The 19,448-nt window shown below is 42.0% G+C and overlaps 1 protein-coding gene across 1 annotated transcript in view; it reads right to left on the minus strand.

Moving 5' to 3' along the window:
* Positions 1 to 19,448, minus strand: part of LOC138491675 (mast cell carboxypeptidase A-like) — a 165,198-nt gene that overhangs the window by 49,295 nt on the left and 96,455 nt on the right. The window contains exon 7 of the mRNA XM_069618317.1: positions 14,870 to 14,980. Coding sequence (XP_069474418.1) covers positions 14,870 to 14,980 — 111 coding nt within the window. The remainder of the gene's footprint in view (positions 1 to 14,869; positions 14,981 to 19,448) is intronic.

The following is a 19,448-nucleotide window of genomic DNA, read 5'->3' on the forward strand; positions in this document are numbered from 1 at the left end:
AACACATGTAAGAGTGGGAAAAAGGCTCACACTCTTACCAAGTGGAAAAAATAAACTCCAGAAATCCAGCAAAGCTGCTGGGGGACTCACTAGTCATAGAATGAGAATTCTCCCTAACAAAGTGTTGGAACAAAAGCCAAATAAATGGGTTTCTAGGAGAAACAAGATTACATGAGATTTGTGCTTGATCATAAAATGACGAGAATGCTTCCAAGAAGTGACAACAAGGTTCAAAGGGTGCACATTTTTCTGGAGTCTAGTTCACACATTAAGCATGTTAATATTCAGAAATAAAGAGATCAGGTATTGCAGATCCATTCTGGATACTTCAATGGAAAATAAAAAGATCTCTTTATCCAGAGTCGGAATCAGGTTCAAGCTACTATTATAAGCAATAACCAAACATATCATTCAATATATTGTTTGAAGGCTTCAAAGCCTAGTGATTCTCTTTTGTTTTGATCCATAAAGGTAGCCACCAGCATGAGAGAGAACTATTGATAGAGAAAATATAAATAAGTTTGGAACTTTTTCTGGCATTTATGAAGTGGTGCATATATGTGTTTACTGTGAGATCCCTGTTATCTAAATTCACGTCACAGTTAGGTGATTTGAAACCACCATTTCTCCTTGCAAATGGTTGACTTAAATGTAAATGGGTTTGTTGCAGCCATTCACCTGCAAATTGTAGGGAAATGTAATTGGAAATACTGTTCCCCATTCTGAATTTCAACAAGGGTAGCTATACATTTAATCATCCACATTTTAGCAAAGGTCTGAATTCTAACTAGGGCCAAGGGTGTGAAACTCATGTGTGTAACTCATATGTGAGACTCAGGCTGAATCTAAGAGATGCCAATGTTGGGAATGCACAGAACACATGCTAGAAAATAATCACTTTGCACCACGATACCACAGTTGTGGGCTGAGTTGCATTGAAAATAAAACTAACATACTAATTTACCTTATCCATTTTAACATATAACAAATTCCCATACTAACATTAAGGGCAAACCAGTCTATGCCGGTTATAAAAACTTGGTGCAGATTAATGGAAATGCATGGTAGTTTGGAAATGAAATAAAGTAAATGTGCAGGCTTAAAGCTGCACTGTGTCTGAATGGGGATGTGACAAATCAGAAGTGTGCAATGTGAGATCCATTCTGCTAAAGACATTGCATTGTTTAAAAAGCTTTCACAGCGGGAAACACAGCAATGAGATGTAGCTATTATTTCTGCTTATAGGCGGCGGTGATGGACACAGTCACAACATTCTTGGATTGTCTGACTGACAAAAAGGGAGGTGGTTTGAATGACACATGAGGTTTTAGAAAAAGGCTTGTAAAAGAAAGGGCTGGGTCATTCAGTCATTCACTGGCTTGGGAGCAGAAAGACTGGTAGAGGGCTGGTTCCAGGCGCTCTTTTCCTCTGGCTGACTTCAGGAGCAGAAAGGCTGGCTCGTTCGTCCCAGGCGAAAAGGGAGTGGACTGATTAGAATTCTCCTGTCATGTCGTGTCCAGTAGACGGAAAAGGGAAAAATCGCCAGCTGAAGCGGTGAAGGGCTATCCTGACCTTGCAATCTGAGAATTCACTGACCCCAATAGATCTAGGTAATTATGCAGTAATTGAGGAGCGTGTAATGTATGAAAGAAATATTTTACAGGCTGTTGTGAGATAGAAATATGTTTCTTTTTTTAAAGTAATTCACAATCTATATTTTACGTGGGTTCCCCATTAATGAAACAAGCTTTTGTTATGAGAAGAGGCTCACAGCTGCCAAGAACAGTGAGAAACATTCATAATTGTGCACTAGCCAGCAAGCACCAAATGTGTAGTTGAAGCTTATTACTAGAAAAGCTATACTGTGTGTGAGCCCCCTAATGAAACACATTTTATCCATGTTCAAGTATAAATTACTATAAAACGTAGCACAGTATAATGCATCTGTTAGTTCATTTTTGTGAATTTTAACGTTTCATAAAGCCACAAAACAAAAGAACAAGTTAGTTTCAGAGTTCTCATTATGTGTCTAAATTATAGTGTTAGCAAATAGACTGAGGTCCAACAGGTGGCAGACTCATCTTACTGCGTGCGGTAGTCCACATTACCACATGTGGTAAAATATAAGGTGATTGTTTTATTGTGAATAGAATTTTTCAGAAGCGCTATGCGTGTGTGTGAATATAACTATTTTGTGATATGACATGATAAAGTTATTTTGAAAGACAGCCAAAAGAGCATATTGTGGTATTGTACATAAGATACCGCAAGCAGGTAAGAGTGTACTAAGTCCAGTACTTGCTTACCGTTAGTGACCGTGGTAAAATATTTATTAGCCAGTGTTCTGAAGTTAGGCTCACCACAATACCAACAATTACCAATATACCACAAAAATACCACGGGATACCAGAAATATAGCCAAAAAGAACACTAACAAAATGATCTGGATTAATGTCACATTTGGTCATTTGAAACAGCGACTTCTGCCTTCAAAAACATCCATCTCAAGAGTAACGGGTTAATTGCAACTGTCAAGCATTTTATGATATAATATATATGATTTACTATTTGTGCTTTCAGACACTTAACTTATAAGCAATACAGCCTGCCAATAGACTGACCTAAAGTACTTTGTCTCATTCTTTCTTTTGTATGGAAAATGGAAAAACCTGCAGTAGCATGTTATTATTGGTTTGTTTTGTAAGTTGTTGGAGGCCATTAGTAATATGTCATTCCATTTATTGGGGTCATTTGTAGTCAATTGTTATATATACAAGGTCTAAGGTTAAAATGTGTTTCAATAGCGGCACATAGAAAATCCTTTGTTTTTTGGCTGCCCTCTCAAAGACAATGGTGTCACTACCAATCAGGTTATTAGGCATTGGTTCTTGTATGTCTTGTTCACTGTTATGATTTGATCAAGATATAAAGTATGTTATTATTTAACAATTAGCCCTTTGCATGATTCTCTTAAGAGGAAGGCGCGATATGCAAAGAGGTCAACCACAACACACAAGTCAAATATTCTCATGTCGTCTTTCGGGATAGACTATTTGGAAAGTAATGCTTACATTCTCAGGTTCCACAAAGCCTTCAACATCTAGAGCAGTCGAATCAAATTGTCCTAATGTTATGTTTGCGCTCCATTTTGTGTGTCACAATTTGCACAATTATCATAGGTGTATTGCTCTTCTCTTGCTACAGGAAAACCTACTGACGTTCAGAGAAACACAAAAGTCTTTCCTGGGAAGTGCAGGACGTATTATACAGTATCGTGTCTCCAAACAGTGTGAGCTTCACTTTCGCATTGCTAAGTTTAATTGCTGCGATACTGTGTATTACACTCCTGGAGAAATTTCAAGTAGGTATACCATTCTGAGAATGGTTCAATTCTACATATCAGACTAGTTTGTACATTAAAATACACTGTAAGTGACTCAATGAGGGGATTTTTCTCAGTAGCCGAGTACTTCTAGGTTTTTGCCAAGAGGAAACAATGCATAAGCATTATATTAACTGCCATGTATGAGGCACAGTGGTCACCATGTTCCTTAGGTGGGAGCTGTGTTGACAGTTCCCTGACACCCCCTAGATTTGTTTCAGAGTATGGCTTGCTGACTTAGGGCCTCATTACAAGTTGGTAATACCACTGGGATACCGCCCAACATTAATAGCGCTACCGCAACTTGATCGGGTGCAGTTTGTGCCGGATCATGAGTTGCATGGGGGCCGTAAATCGCCATTCCATATTGGCTACAAAACTGTCCATAAATTGTCATTTTCCACCCAACTTGTAATGTGGCCAGCCCTTAAATGCAGTTGTAATACCAATAGCGCCACATTTAAGGGCTCAGGCCAAACTCATGATGAGGTCCTTAGTTTGGTCAGTGATTGTGATGCCTTATGCAACTGCTGCATGTCCGTGTTCGTGTACATGTACATGTGTTCATTACAGCAGTCAGGTCCCACAGCCTTTAATGGCACTTGCATGTGGTATTATGTTTAATGTCGCAAAAATATGTGCACTTTTTGGCATGTGCTCATACACACCAGCTCCAGTATGGTTGCCCAAGCTCGGTTTTTTAGCTCAGGATGGAGAGTGAGTCTGTTCATCATGCTAATTGTGGTTTGTGGCCAATTGTGGTTGGTTATGTTATAAACTCTTTCACAGTACTGCCCAGAGGCATAACCAGGATTGTCTAACAAGTAGGGCCTGAGGCTAATGTAGTTGGGCCCACATTAGTGACATTAACATCTGTAAATGCTGTCACTCCACTTTGGAGTGGGACTTTACATATTTTGGGTGGGCCTTGCCCGCTCAGGCCCCACTCTGTCTACGCCTCTGGCTGCCTACTCCATGGTGGCTAATCTTGGTGATTGGGGCTTATGTCTTAGAGTGGTCAGGCTCTGCGACACCTTCAGTTATGCCTTTGTAACTGTATTGGTGCAAATTATATCATTATCATGTAGTTGGAGGAACATATTCAAAAAGATATTAGACACTCAAAGCAAATAGACATTAAATACATATTTGATTTCACATTTAGAATGATGTGATATCAAAGAGTAATATAAAAGCTGGGTCTGTAATTTTGTATAATGTTTAGTGTAGATTCAGCATCACAACCCTGACTCAGAGTAGGTGTCAAATAATTTAAAAGAAATGTCTCCATGATTGTGTCCGCGCAGGCCAAATTTTATACTGAGGGGATGCTTGCCATGAGTTTTGGATGAAACAGAGGTAATGATGTCCAATCATTGCCACTGATTGTCAACAGCCAATAGCCACAGAAGGCATGGAGAGAAATAAATCCCAGAGGCATTTTGCAGTCACCGTCTTCTTCAAGTGAGTTCTTAGGGGATCTGTGTATAGATGGGGAGCTGGGCTGAGGATGACAGGTATCCGAAGCCCCGCATTCTGGCATATCATTTTGTGTATCGTAATGAAGACATTGCTTTAATGACATCCACCCACTTACACAAGGCCCCTTCTGGCCATTTTTGGCCTGGAACGAAAAGGAGGAACAGATGTTAGGAAGCACATAGTTTGCACTTAGATACAATTTGAGACAAACCATCTAAGTTTTGAGTGAGCTTTGGCAAGGCAAGAAAACCTGGTACCCTGCAGATTGCACCCTCTGCGGCTGGTGGTTCAGAACGGTTGAAAAGATCTACACTTGCACTGTCAGAGGATTTTGATTGATCGTATGCACTTCAAGGCAATACATAAAGCACCAGGTCATACCCATGGGCTAACACATTTCTACCATATCTGTTGATAGTTATTTGATTCATAAATAGAGTAGTAGTACAGTCAAGCTAGGTCAAACCTTCCTGAACTTTATTAAATCTTTAAGCCCCAATAACTCTTGAACACTAATTAAGCAATAGTGCCGCATTGTGATGGCTGTGCTGGGTGGTAACAGCAAGTGACATAAGTTAGTAGACTTGAAGACTTGAAGAAAGAAAGGTGTTTTAACACAGGGCATGTTTCATTACCACCCAGAATGGCCTGAAACAGGTACCATTATTGCTGTTAGTCCCTTCTGCCAAACGTAGGGGTGCTAAAGGCCAGGATTTGGAAGGAAGACATGGGCTGCAGTGAGCGTGTATTCCATTTTGCCACACAATCATACACACAATTTGTGACTATTATATACAGAGACCATGTCTCGGTGGGAAGACCCTCTTCCATATATATGGTTGGCTTGGATCATTGATGACTTGAAGTGTGGAGCCAGAGTGCTCAGAGTATTGTACCCAAAACTCTGTGATATTTTTCATTGTACCAACAGAATATGTTGTGTTGAGACCACATGTTGGACCACATGTTGGATAATCAATCCTACAAATATGTGACATTTGTTCAGAAAGGGCCCTGTTCCCTTTTGTGAGGCAGTGCAGGGGGTTTGACCTGAGTGTGGAGGTAAATGTAGAGCGCTGACATGTCAGGGCACAGAGAGAACGCAGGCATTGGGACAATCTGGAGTGTTGGTCCTTGAGTGCAGCAGCAGCGGTACCATGTAAACAGCGGTACCATGTAAGCGTGCAAGCACGGTGCACAGCACTTTATTTAAGAGGTTCAATTAAGGTTACCTCCGTAATATTTATTTTCTAATCCCTATTTTCTACCCTCCTCTGATGTGATTTCTTGATTGGGGAGGGGGGCCTGGAGGTGCCATTGGTCCTACTCTGCATTTTGGAATTTTAGCCTTTAGTTTTCTTATATTTATAAAGAATAATATTACATGTTTTATGAGCTGTGTCTGGTGATAGTCAAAAGGAAAGTAGTGATGTGGCTTCCTTCTATCCCATAGGAGAAAAGAAAGATGAAAGTATTACCAGATGATAGGAAATATGATGGGCAAGAAACAGCCAAAAAGAAAGCAAAGTACTCGCAGGGGTCTCAACTAGCCCAAGCAGGATGATTTCACATCCTAGTTGAAACTCTGGTTGTCTAAGTGGATCCAGTACTTTGGTTAAGAGCAACTTTGCCATTGTGGGCTTTGCGGTCTGAATTGTCTGGATGATCTGGATCCCTGTGCGACAGGTCAGATGGTTGGAACCGTAAGGAGCACCATTAATCTCCTGAGCGAGACCCACCAGATTGCACTGAAGAATTTAGAAGCAACGGTGGAGGTACTTGCAGCAACGCCCTGTGCCAAAATGAGATGTGGCAGATTTTTCAAAATCTCTCTTGAAATTTCTCACTCTCAATCCCCCCAAGTTATTAAAGGCTGTATGACTCAGCCCAGGCCCCAATGAGAAGAAACCTATGACTATTTGTGCATCAGAGTGAGACTATGGAGAGTGTGGTATTAGCAGGGTTGGCAGCAAGCGCTCACAGCATTATGACACATAGCAGAACAGTGCAGGAGATGTCTGCAATAACCCCACCCACATTGATCCACATATGGTAAATGGGGTTCTTCAGGGCTTTTTGGAATGTGCTTGCATTTACCTTCTGCATATTCTTTCATTTAAATGTTAAAATTAACATTCCTGTTTCTTTACTTCTTGTAATTCCTTAATTTTATTACAAATCATATTAATCTGTATTAGGCAAATTCATTCTTCGTACACTTCTGAATATCCCAATAATGTCATTGTTCCAATTCCTTATTCCTGAATTAGAACGAGCGGCGTGATAACTGCATGGTTTCTGGCTTCCTTTTAGGAAGCCAGAAACCATGCAGAAGGACATACCAAAGCCTAAGGAAGCTCACCTAATGTCTGAATATAGGATAGTAGCCTAAGAGTCAAGAATGTGTAGGCATGTATTAAAGTGGAATTTTATAGAGATGTAACCAAGGAAATACATAGTAGCCTTGGATGAGGCATTTCGAAGCTACTACATATATATGTAATACGACGAGCAACATTGAACATGTGCACACATGAATTACAATTAATTTTGAGAACAATCAATGTAATAGACAGCGCATAGGTGGGTACCTCTAGTTTTTTCATAACCGGGGAGGGTACCATCATAACTTTATTTAATACCAGTGATTCTATGGATAGGGTAACATCTGGGGAGAGGGTAAAGAATTTGCATGGGTTTGAGGATCATAGTTTACAGTTGGGCGCTAGGCAAGAGTCACTAATTGGTGCTTCACACATCCTTTCTTGGAATGCGGCAGGATTGAGATAGAAAATGCATGATGACAGTTGGCTTGAATTTATAAATAAATGTGACATTCATTTTTTCTCGGAAACGTGGGCCAATGAATCTCCTCATTAGATAGCGATATTCTTTATGAAAACCAGGCTAAATCTAATCCATGCGGACGGATGTCAAGAGGCTTAGAAATGTATGTATCGACAGCACCCAAGGTTGTCCTTCGGGAGGATTCAGAGCCTAGTTAGGACCTTTTATCTTTAAGTCTCCTCCTTGTGGGTGGCAACTGTCCTGTGCTAATATATTTTCATATTGTGCCAGGTAGAAAAGATAATTCAGCTCCTATGAAGATATTTGAGAATGATGTAGTGGACATATTAGAGAGCAATCCAAAAGTGATATTAATCACAGGAGGGCATTTTAATACAAAGAAAAGCAAAGGAAAAGGACAGAGTGCAATCAATGTTAAAAAAGATAAAGCATGGGGGGTCTGCCTTTAATTACATTTAGGTCATGAATCTGCCCAAATTGACCTTTATTAAATGTATTTCTTGTGGGTTATCATACTCAAGTTGTAAATGGGTGCATTCTTTCTAACCATCCATTTAGAGTTACATTTGAAGGCCATCAAGGTAGGTCTATAATAGATCTTTTTTTTTAATCAAAGTTCAACAAAGGCAAAAGATAGTGGAAATGCAGGTGCCTAACCCTGATGACCATCATCCTTTGAGTTTGGTATGTCACCTAGAGTCTACAGGGAACTCTGGATGTAGGTATTTAGATGTACATTTGACATTGAGTTGGAGAAGGATTCATTGGGATAATGTGGATTTACCAACCCTTTATGATCATGGTTTGAGGCAAGCCGTGTCGTGTATGTTAGATTGTGCTAAGGAAGATATACACACAATCACTCTGACTGCAGCATAGAACGATCTAATAAGGGTTCTTTCAAAAATGTTGACTAAAAAGGTTTCTCATGAAGTGATGAACCCAGAAAAAGGACTGCATAACCAAAAATGTAAAGAAGTGAGGAAACAGCTTTGGAATGCTCTTAGGATGTGGCCAAGGAATGGTATGTTGGTTGTAGAAAAAAGAAATAATATAAAATGATGTGTACTATAAGGAAACCGGAACTAGTACAAAAGAGAGACCCATGTTCAAGCATTAGAATGGGGAACCCATTTAAGTAGCATTGTCCAAGCATGATAAGGACTAGGGTTGCCCGTGTTGGGTTTAGGAGATGACTGGGTTGGCTGGTGAGTCTCCTGATATCTCATCATATGTCAATGGTATTAAGGCAATACAAGCTCAAAAGTCAAACAAGTTCCCCTGACCATGGTTCATGTCATCTGATTTAGATAACTCTGGTACAGACCTATTAATGCTCAATTGCAAAGAGTAATATAATTCCTTAAACATGACATTGCACAATTATTTTAAAGGGCATTAAATCGATACCTAAATCTTACAGACTAATCTCATTCCTGGATCGCTCCTCAAAATTGTTGGGGATCCTGTTGTGTGAACAATTAGTGGATTGGCTTACACCAACCAATATTCTTTCGGATACACAACTTGCATTTAGAGAAAATTAGGAAACATTTCACCAGACACTATATTTTATGTTGCTAGCCTCTAAGAACACAACTGTTAAATAATAGTCCCTTTATCCAGCATGTATCTATTTATCCACAGCTTTTGATTTGCTAGACAGAGGGTAGCTATGGACAATCCTTTTAGATTTAGGTATTTCTGAGGGATTGTTAAAACTATAATCATGTTAGATACGGGTATAAAGTGTGTGGTGAGATATAATCCAGGAGTATTTGTACAGCTCTATTTGGGACATTTAAGGGGTCACGTCAGGCGTTTGTTCTGGTGCCTATCATATTTAATGTATATACAGATGCCCTGCAAAAACATTTGAACAGACAACCCCTGATGTCATGTGGGGAAAAGCTACCCTTGTTGGCCGATGACATAGAACTCCTTACAAGGACGCCAAGAGCCCTCTCGAAACTTCTGGGTGGTTAAGCAGGTTTCATGTCGCTAGGAAATTGAGCATATCATCAATCGTCACAAAGTGTATCCAGGGTACTTATGATGAATGCCCCCTCCCCTGCCAAAGAGAGAAGATTACTTTGATTATCTAGGAGTACATTTTTCTCCATGTGGCCAGGAAAGAGCACATAATTGACAGAAAGCCACTAAGATGACGCAAGCTATTGTGGGAATTTTCCTCTTCCCAAACCATGTTAGAATCCAACACATCACAACAATGGTAAAGGTCTAAAAAGCTAAGGCATGTGCAATTGTGCTTTATGCCCATGGAATTAGAATTGTGGTATTTTAAAGGCCAGTGTCTCAAAGCACCAGTTTATCAGTGGCTTGCTGTTCAGGCAAACCCAAAGGCCAGTTTATCAAGGAAAATAAATACAGAGGTTCTGTTACATGCTCGAGCCACTAACATTAGATGTTTAATTATATTTAAAAACACTCAACTCAATAAATGCAAGCCATTGGGATTGTGAATCCTCATTTGGTAGTTTAGTTGTTGTCAGCAAGGAGAACAAGTGAAGAGCTCTAGAAATCTTCTTACAAAGCGCATTCATTAATTTCATGCCTGTAGTCATTGCCGATTTTCTCATCAATGTGTGAATTTAATATATTTAAGATTAAGGTCCTCAATGCAAGCCTGGTGCTAAATCGGTTGTAAATCTGCCAATTTAGCACCACATGTGTTTACCGTGACCTTCACTCTGTCCCAAGACGTTACCACAGGATTGCCGGTGGTGAAAGGCGGTGTAAATTTACAATTTTTGGAGTCCATAGGACTACTTGTTTTTTCGTGGCATAATTACACTGAGCCATAATACTGCGTTATATATCTGCTGATTTCTGGAGTGAAAGGGAAGGATCTACCGCCAGCTTTTTACAGGAGGTGAATCCTCTAATTTACCTCCAAACTCAGAATTCGGTGGTGTAGTACAGTACTTCTGCGACTGACAAAAAAAAGTAACAGTAATGGAATTGCCACCACTTTTTTACTGCACCATCAAACTTGTAATCAAGCATCTTGTCACCTTCAATGCAGTATTGGGAGTGTGGAATGGGTTTAGGATTGAGTTGAATACTTGCCCTTATTGTGAAACTGAACTGGAAATGTTTTTGCATTTTCTTTTTTTTTCCCAGCTTGTGCCTGCATTTGCTTGGGCACAGTAATACTTACCCCATCCAGGACCAAAATCATCCTCATCGGTGCCCCCACTAAACAACAACTCACCCAACAATGGCTCAATGTTATGCACTGAGATTTGATCAGAGGATTTGATCAGCAACACTCCGATGCATCATAATCCTTAGGTTTCACCGTTTACAGCAGCCTGTCCTTCCAGAAACACCGAGCCAAGACAGCCCAAATGGCCAGGCACCAAATCTTCAGCCATTGCAAAATCAAACCCTTCACCTCGCCGCAGAACTTCCTAACCATATTGCAGGCCGTTGTATTCTTGCACATCGCTGTGGGAAATGCCCTCCTGACAGGGCTCTGAGCCGCTCACTTGGCTCCCATAAAAACAGATCACCACGCTGCAGCACGTCTTACTACGGGTGCGCAGAAATTGGACATTCCCCCTATGCAAACTACATTTACTTCCTGTTCAGGGTGGGATATTGTTAAAGACTGCATGTATGATCTAAAAAGCAGTCACAAGAAGCATACAGGTGTACCCGATGGCTAACCACCTCATATCTGGTGGCACACTGTCCTCGCGCATCAAATCAACCAACTGACTTGAATCACAACTAGTCCGCAAATAGGGGACCCCCAAACAATCCTTCTCTTGTCACACACCCACCCTCTGGACCTCAATCCTGTTAGCAGCTTGGAATGCCCCCACAATTCTCCAATTTTACACAATTCACAAAACGTGGATTCTTCAATAATCCCTGACCATGAACTAACCCCAATGAATGCATCAACTGCAACTCACTACTGTGCTACTGTTAAAAGATGACAGACCAAAAACTGGCTACCACACCCTGTACAGTGCTCTGATGCTAGGTCCGCACTTTAAACAATAAAATAAAAATAAATAAATAAATACCGGTTTTAAAACGTGGATGCAGATTTAAATCCAACCTGCTTTATTTTATTTTTGGGAGGATCAGACTGTACCTTTTGAGTTGGATTCCTTTATTAATCGGGCCTTATTACATGTTTACCAGTCTACCGCTGGCAGAAACGCAAGTAAATCACCATTCCATGGAGTCCCATACGGTATGCGGTTACTGGCAGGCTACAGGATGCACAGAATGACGCAATTCGGGCCATCTACGGCATGTCCAAATGCGCCCACGTATCTGATGCTCAGAGAACACTACACTGGCTACCAGTGCGACACTGGATCACCCACAAGATACGCTGTCTTTGTAATGCCAGCCAATGCCTGCCCAAAATACCTAAAGGATCACGTGAAGGCACACACATCAGAGCGACAACTCCTGTCCTCTGCCTACCCCATCCTTGCACAGCCTAGATACAAACTGGCACGCTTTGGGGGGACATCATTTGACATCCAGGCCCCCTTACATTGAAACGTTCTTCCCGGGCAAATAATCCTGGCTAAAGCGCTGTTCAAGAAGCACATCAAAACGTACCTATTGAATCTCAACCCAGGTTAAGTGTGGCCCTGCCCTGTACATTCCCTGACTCCTGACCCTTGTCTGTCCCAACTGTCTTTTTATGTGCGCTCCGAGGCCCATGGGCATGTGGTGCGTTATAAAAATTAAAATAAATAAATAAATAAAATGATCGCACCAGCACATTCATAATGAGGTCCTCCATCTTAAAGGACACTTTACAGTTTTGTTGTAGAATCTACTTGAACCTTATGGGGATTGATGTTAACCAAAATACGCATACAAATGTATAATTGTACTTTATCTTTATAAATGAATCCTGGTTTTCTTGTTGAATGTTTTACATTATTTGCAGTGCAATCAAATATTGTTGACAAATGTCATTTTGTTATTGGTTTTTTTATCTGATGTTTTTAGATCTGTTTTGACGTTCTGATTGTCAGGAATGACAATCACAGTAAACATAAAATTTGAAACTTTGGAAATTGTGCAGCAGAAGGTGAGGGAAGTCGGGGTTTGTTCGGGGATTGATGGGGTGAGGAAAGGTGTCTGGGCATTTGGGGAGGGCAGCGGGTTGGTGCAGTGTGCAACAGGGAGGCCCAGGAGGGGGGAACTGGCCAGCAGGGTGGAATGCGGGCTTGGAGCTGCAAATAAAGCCTGAGTTCTGTGCAGGGGCGTTGCTAGGGGGGGGCTAAGGGGGCTGTAGCCCCTGATCTTTTGGTTGTAGCCCCGGATAGAATCTCAGGAGCTACAGCCAAAAGACTAGCTAGCCCCCAGTCCCAACAGTTCTGACATCAGCGTAGCCCCGGGTCTTTTCCAGACCTAGCAACTCCCCTGGTTCTGTGCACTGTGATCAGCTGGCATGATGTCAACTCCAAATCAAATGAGCAATTTTTTCCCCTGCAGGTGTACAGTTTCCAGGGCTACATTTGTAATATATTCTGATCGTAATAACGTGCTTCATTTTTCAAAAATATTCAGACTACCACAACCGGTCATCGTGTCTTTCTCGTGTCTACTGATGAGTCCGTGAGTGTTTTTGCTGCTTTAGACTCGTTTCTCTACTGTACAATTCCTAACGTTTCATCTCTGGAAATAAAAATGTTTTCTTACCGTGTGGTCTGTGGTTTGGTATGTGTGTTGAAAGGTAAATACACAGTTATTTACGCAGTACCCACTAGTTCCATTCTGTCAGTTTCTAAATGCTCACAATTTTGGGAGTCATGGTTACTGAGACACAGATATGTGAGTTACTTTCCCCACAATTAGATCATGTGGTTGAGTGGGAAAGCAGTGATTAGAGCACAGTTTTCTTGGACACACTGGCGGTCATGTTCTATAAAATTATAATTTGACGGCGGGGAGGCATTACATGTCGACATGCACGTAGGCGGCTCCAAATGCCAAATCTTCTACATGCTGGAGTGCATAAGTGCAGGGCAAAATGTGGCCTACATGTGTCTACACTGCTTTTTGTCATGCACTTTTTCATTCCACTCTGCAAAGTGAGTAAACTCTGCCTGGCGTGCAAGAATGCAAGGAAGCGTTTACTTTTGTGAGCGCTGCATGCCATGCTTGCATGCCCTAGCGGTGCTCACAATTCAAATGAAGCCGTACCCAAGCGTGCATGTAAGCAGTGTTCCCAATTGAAATTACACCCTGCCGGCAGGTTCGCATACATGCTTTGCGGAAAGCATTTCATTTCAATGTTGGCATTTCTTAATTTGGGTGAGGGTGTGCCCCTTACAAATGAGGGAATATGACTCCATATATAACTACTTCGTACTACCAAAATATGCTCTTGTGCCATCAAGCAGTGGTCTGCAAGCTCCACCTGGGTGGTGGATCACGCATGGCAGACACTCAAGAGTGCTGATTTGAAGGGGGTTCCACACTATGTGACAGTGCAGTTATGAACCTCAAACCCCGCATGGGGGTCCTGGCCCCATTCAAATCAGTACTTCTTTTTTCCGTGTACAAGGATTTAAGTCATGTTGCACCCCTCTCAAGACCTGTGTGTGCACTCTAAAGTGACTTTTTATTTTGTAAGGGGGTGCACAGCTCAAGGATGCATGCAGCGCATCATGTGTGCTCTGCGCCAGCAGCAGCGCTGGGATTTGTTGATCCAGCCCCAGGTTTGAATCTTCCCGATGAAAGGCAGCTTTATTATATGGAATGGTGTCCTTTGATGATTATGACCTCTCTCCAAGATACAGCTGCTGGCATGGTTCTTTTGGAAAAAAGTCAAAACTGCCACATCTGTGCAGCCTGCTGGCTCATAGGTGCTAATTCTGCGCTCTGATGCCTTCGGGCTCCAGCGTGATACAAACTGATAAATAAATAAATACAAATATTTTCCCATGAAAGGAATATCAATTTTGTCTGGGTTATAATAATTCAACATTAAATGTACCACCAAAAGAGCTTCATAAAACGCAACCCTTATTACTCGTGTAGATTTTGTATGTATTTTTGGTTAAGGGGCTTGGAGGTCCATCTTGTCAGGGTCTCTGCAATACTTTCAATAAAGTCGAGTGCCATGTTAGAGAGAAAATACAGATTAACCATAGGTGGATGAGGGAAGTAAAAGGATGTGTATTTTACCTTTTTCCAGGTGAAAACATAGCCATCAACGTTCAGCACGGGAAGGACATAGAAGGTCATTTCTTTTAGAAGATTGGTCATGGTCTTATCCTTTCCATAGGTGTTGGTGGCCTGAAAATATCATAAACAATTGGGTTTGAGTACATGTGGGACATGTGGTTCACGCTTCTAATAGCCGAGGATGTAGAATGTGTAACATCTCAGCTAACTGTTGAGGTCTTCTACTGTACACAGTCAACATTACGTTAAATAAAATAACCCAAAGGACAGGCGCCTCACTGAAAATGAACTTAGGGAAAACCATAAGAGTTTGATTCACAACAAAGTTGACATGTGTAACTCTGACTTATATCTTGAGAGGGCTATTCGGTTCAGAAAGAAATTGCTACGTATCAGTCTGACTCCTGGTTTTCCACCATTAGGCTGAGAGTGTGACTGCAGGAATCCATGTGATCTCTGCGCCGCCCGTAACTGCAGCAATGAAAACGTCGACACCAATTACGGCGCGGCGCAATGATCAAACAGATCACTTTACCCACCTCACCCACCCTGCATACCCCTAAAATATACCCCCCACCTCACTTACAGTCACGGTGGCACACTTTTGTCTGTGCCACCGACTCCCCGCTATACCTGCGGTGCCGGTTCCTGCCTCTTGCATGGGTCGGAGCTGACGCGGCAGGTTTTTTTTTTCATTTTTTTTAGCTTTCTTGTCCCCCGCTTACCACAATGTTAAGCGGGGGACACCCCCGCAACTCCTGACTCCCGTTACTGCCCCCAGGGAGAGTGGGGCGCACCCCCGTAATCACTGATCTGCTTGAGTGCAGTAATGGGAGTCAGTCATTTGTGCGCACCCAAAGTCGCAGTGACTGTGGGGTGCACAAATGAGGGCGATATTATGGTATGAGCCCCATCTGCAGTAACGTAGAGCTACTCATAGTAACTTCTCTGTGAATCAAATAGTTCTCTACAAGGGTTTTTCACATAGTAGCTACTCTGTGAATCACCACCGTAGATTGTTAAACCATTCCTATCCCAATTCTATAAGGTAGGTTCTTGATGCTGATGGACAGATGGTACCTTTCTCAGGACACCTTTGACTGCATATTGTCTCCAAGACAATTTGCAGTCAATATGTTGAAAACGGGGGTGACATAGCATGGGTGCATCTAGGAGGGTATAGTGTGATTTTGGAGTCCGAAAATGTAGTAGCTCTTCTGACTTGTCGTAGGTAGGTCAGATATTAGGTTTAAAAGCTAATTCTGACAGTGGGAAGTAGCCAGCAGAAGTTGTGCAGCACGGACGAGACAGAGTAGGCTTATTTAGTCAGCACAGTCTCTGCAGCTGTCCTATTCAAATCATAATGAATTCACAGTCTGCTAATATCCCACTGAAAGCCTTTAGAAGGAGGAAGAACCACGCAAGAGGGTTGGAGCATGTGCGCTAAAACCAGGAACATCCTTTTTGGACTGTTAGGTCTGAGACCATTCTCTTTCTGCACAGCTGCCACTGAAAGCTCTAGCTCCTATAGCTGCAGAACCATGGCTAGCGCAACGTGTTGGTACTGCGCAGGCGGCATGTACAAATACCTCAAAGCACCTGCATGAGTGGCAGCATATGGATGTTAAGGAGCAGTCCGCTGGGGCGAAATCCTCAGGGAATGCTACACACTGTTTTAAACTGTGGGGCTGTAGATGATGGAGGCATTTGGAGAAGAATGACTAAAAGGATGAAGTTATGCATTCTGAGTCCTTGATTGCCAACACTACAGAGTTCCTGAGTGTGAGAAAATCATCTGAGACGTATAGCTTGGTGTGCAATTAGGACAAAATGAAATATGCTCTCCAGGAGTACATGGATGAGTAATGGCTAAACTTGCTACTCAGACCGCACACTTCTACATACCAACAGTGATCCCAATCCTAAAGATAAAAGAGGCACAGCTAAGAAATATACCTCCTGTTGGAAACACTAGCCGTGACACAGACTCAGTAGAATTTAAGACCACTTGTTTCTATGGCCTGCAACAAGAAGTGGTCTCCCAGTTAGCTCGTGAATTCACTAGAGAAAAATGTTTGCAGTGGATTCTTAACAGGGAAACAAGATGTATGAGGTCATTTCACATGAAGGAAAGGTTAAGGAGTCAAAACAGCAAAAAGTGAAAGAATCTGCCCCTATGGTGTTAGAAATCAAGTCAGGAAAAAGCATGCCATTAGAGACTGCTCAAATGAAGAACGACACACCACAGAACCAGAAGGGTGTGGCCATGCAGAGAAAAAAGCACCATTCAGGCTACTTTCTTTTAATCTATAGATCCCAGCCAGTGAGACACTTACATTAGTCCTAGGTATTTTATTTATTTATTGCATTTATAAAGCGCACTAAGCCTGGGGGCATTGATGCACTGGTTACATCAACAGGACAGAAATGACATAGAACACATACAGCCAAGTAATAGATACAGTCAGAGCAGTGGAACAGATATCACCAGAATCACATACAGGTAGATACAGTCACAGAAGTGGAACAGACATCACCAGAATCAAGGCGGTCATACTAGAGGGCTGTTCAGCGAGAAGATTGAGATTTAGAGTTGTTGCCAGAATACCCAGTACAATTGTTTGGATTACAATGTCAGGGCAAAGGAATTCCAGGCCTTGGAGGCTATGACCGGGAAACTGGACCCTCCAGCTCTCTTACATCTACAGCCAGGGATGGTGAGTTGGTGCGAGTGTGAGGAGTATGTGGGTCTGGAGGTCCAGGCTTTGGAAAGTTTTTGCATTTGTGCTTTATTGCTAAGATTTTGAATTGTAGAGGAGCAGGTAGATGCTTTCCTGCCAGTTCCCCCCCCCCTCACCACTGTCATATTGGAACAGTCGTAGAAAAGCCATAGATGACACCCCTATACCGCATTGAGTGTATGCGAGACGTTATGCACTCAGACAGCCATACAGAATGTATCCTTGCACTGAAAAGTGTGGAAGGCTGTCGCATGGAAGAATGCTACATGGAAGTTGTCGCCTGCCAAGATGTCAGAACGGACCTGTGGACGGCATGGACATACATTAAGATGAAATCTGAAAAGGGCAATGTGATGCCATGAAGAAGATATATGAAACTATGTTGAAATGATATGAAAATGCCAAGTAACGATGTGACTGAAGCACTTAGAGTAACTTTCCCTGAAGCTAAATGAATCATGGATCTAAAAACAATAAAGTAACTCACTGACCAACAACTGTAAATACGCAGTAATGCAAGGTAGAAAGCCAACAGGCCTCATTACGACCCAGGCGGTAAGTTACCGCCTGGGTCGTACCTTTACCACCATGGCGTAAACTACGTTTACGCCATGGTGGTTGGCGGACTTACTGCCCCATTCCGAGGTGAGTGGGGCGGTAAGTCCCCATTTACCCTTCCCCATTGCCATTTTTGCCCCATAGGGCATAATGGGAGTGGGGAGGGCGTTAATTACGCCACCGTAAATTACGGTGGCGTAATTAACAACAAGGTCCCTTAGTGCCATGGATTTTAACACCTGCTAAAAGCAGGTGTTAAAACCTCCATGGCGCTAAGGGACCTTGGAATCAGGCGGTAAGGGTCGGCGCTGTTTACGCCGCCGTAAACCCCTTACCGCCTGGGTCCTAATGAGGCCCAACGTATAGAAGCTTGCTATAAAGAAATATATATATAACGCGGCAAGGACGGCTGTGTTCGGAAAATGGACGCAGGCTCGAATTTAATTTAATCAAGCTACCTCAGAGACAGGCCGAGGTTGTAAGAATCAGGAGACACATAAAAACAGTTGTGTTTGCCGACGATGAGTCAAGGTTAGCCTCAAGTTAACAAAGCTATTTTCAAAGGATAAGCACAGAGCACAAAGGGAAGTACATGGATAGGATCTGAATGTGGGACATTATTCATAGATGCAAGAAGATGAAAACATCCGTGAGAGCCAAACCATTGGTCAATTAAAAGTGTACAAAGTTCATATGAGATAGAGCGAGCAAGTCTCTAGAGGCCAAGAAGGGTAACAGCAGCTTGCACTAATCCTTATATGTTCTATAAGTAGTTATGTTCCTTTCACCAATCCCTTCCCTTGATAGGTTTTGTATTTTTGCACATAGAATGACGTCATAGATGACGCATACTGGGGTATAAGACCTCCATGCAATCAAATTTGGTTGTGAGTGTGCAAGCATGAGTCCAATGTTTACAAGTTGACCCTGCTTCATTCAATTGATAATAAAGTAGTTATTTGCCATATTCTTTGAGTCTGTCTGACTATTTGGTCTGAGATCCAATATTGTAATTCCATCAAGCACAAAAGATGCTTCAAGGTGCTAGAGCACAGAATGTGATGGGCTCCCGTACCTTTCTTCTTGCTGCGGAAATGTGTTCTCGATTTGGGATATTGAGTGCTACTCTGAGGGTATTGTTTTGGATAATTTGCAATTTGTTAATATTTTGTGTAGTTGTACCTGCAAATAGCACATTGCAATAATCCAGTTTCAAGCCAATTAGTGTTCTTGCAAAGTTGATGCAATTGTCAGGAGACCGCAAGGGTCTGCATGAATTG

The sequence above is a fragment of the Ambystoma mexicanum genome, chromosome 10 (genome assembly GCF_040938575.1).
Source record: "Ambystoma mexicanum isolate Mex_15411 chromosome 10, UKY_AmexF1_1, whole genome shotgun sequence".
Lineage (NCBI taxonomy): Eukaryota > Metazoa > Chordata > Amphibia > Caudata > Ambystomatidae > Ambystoma > Ambystoma mexicanum.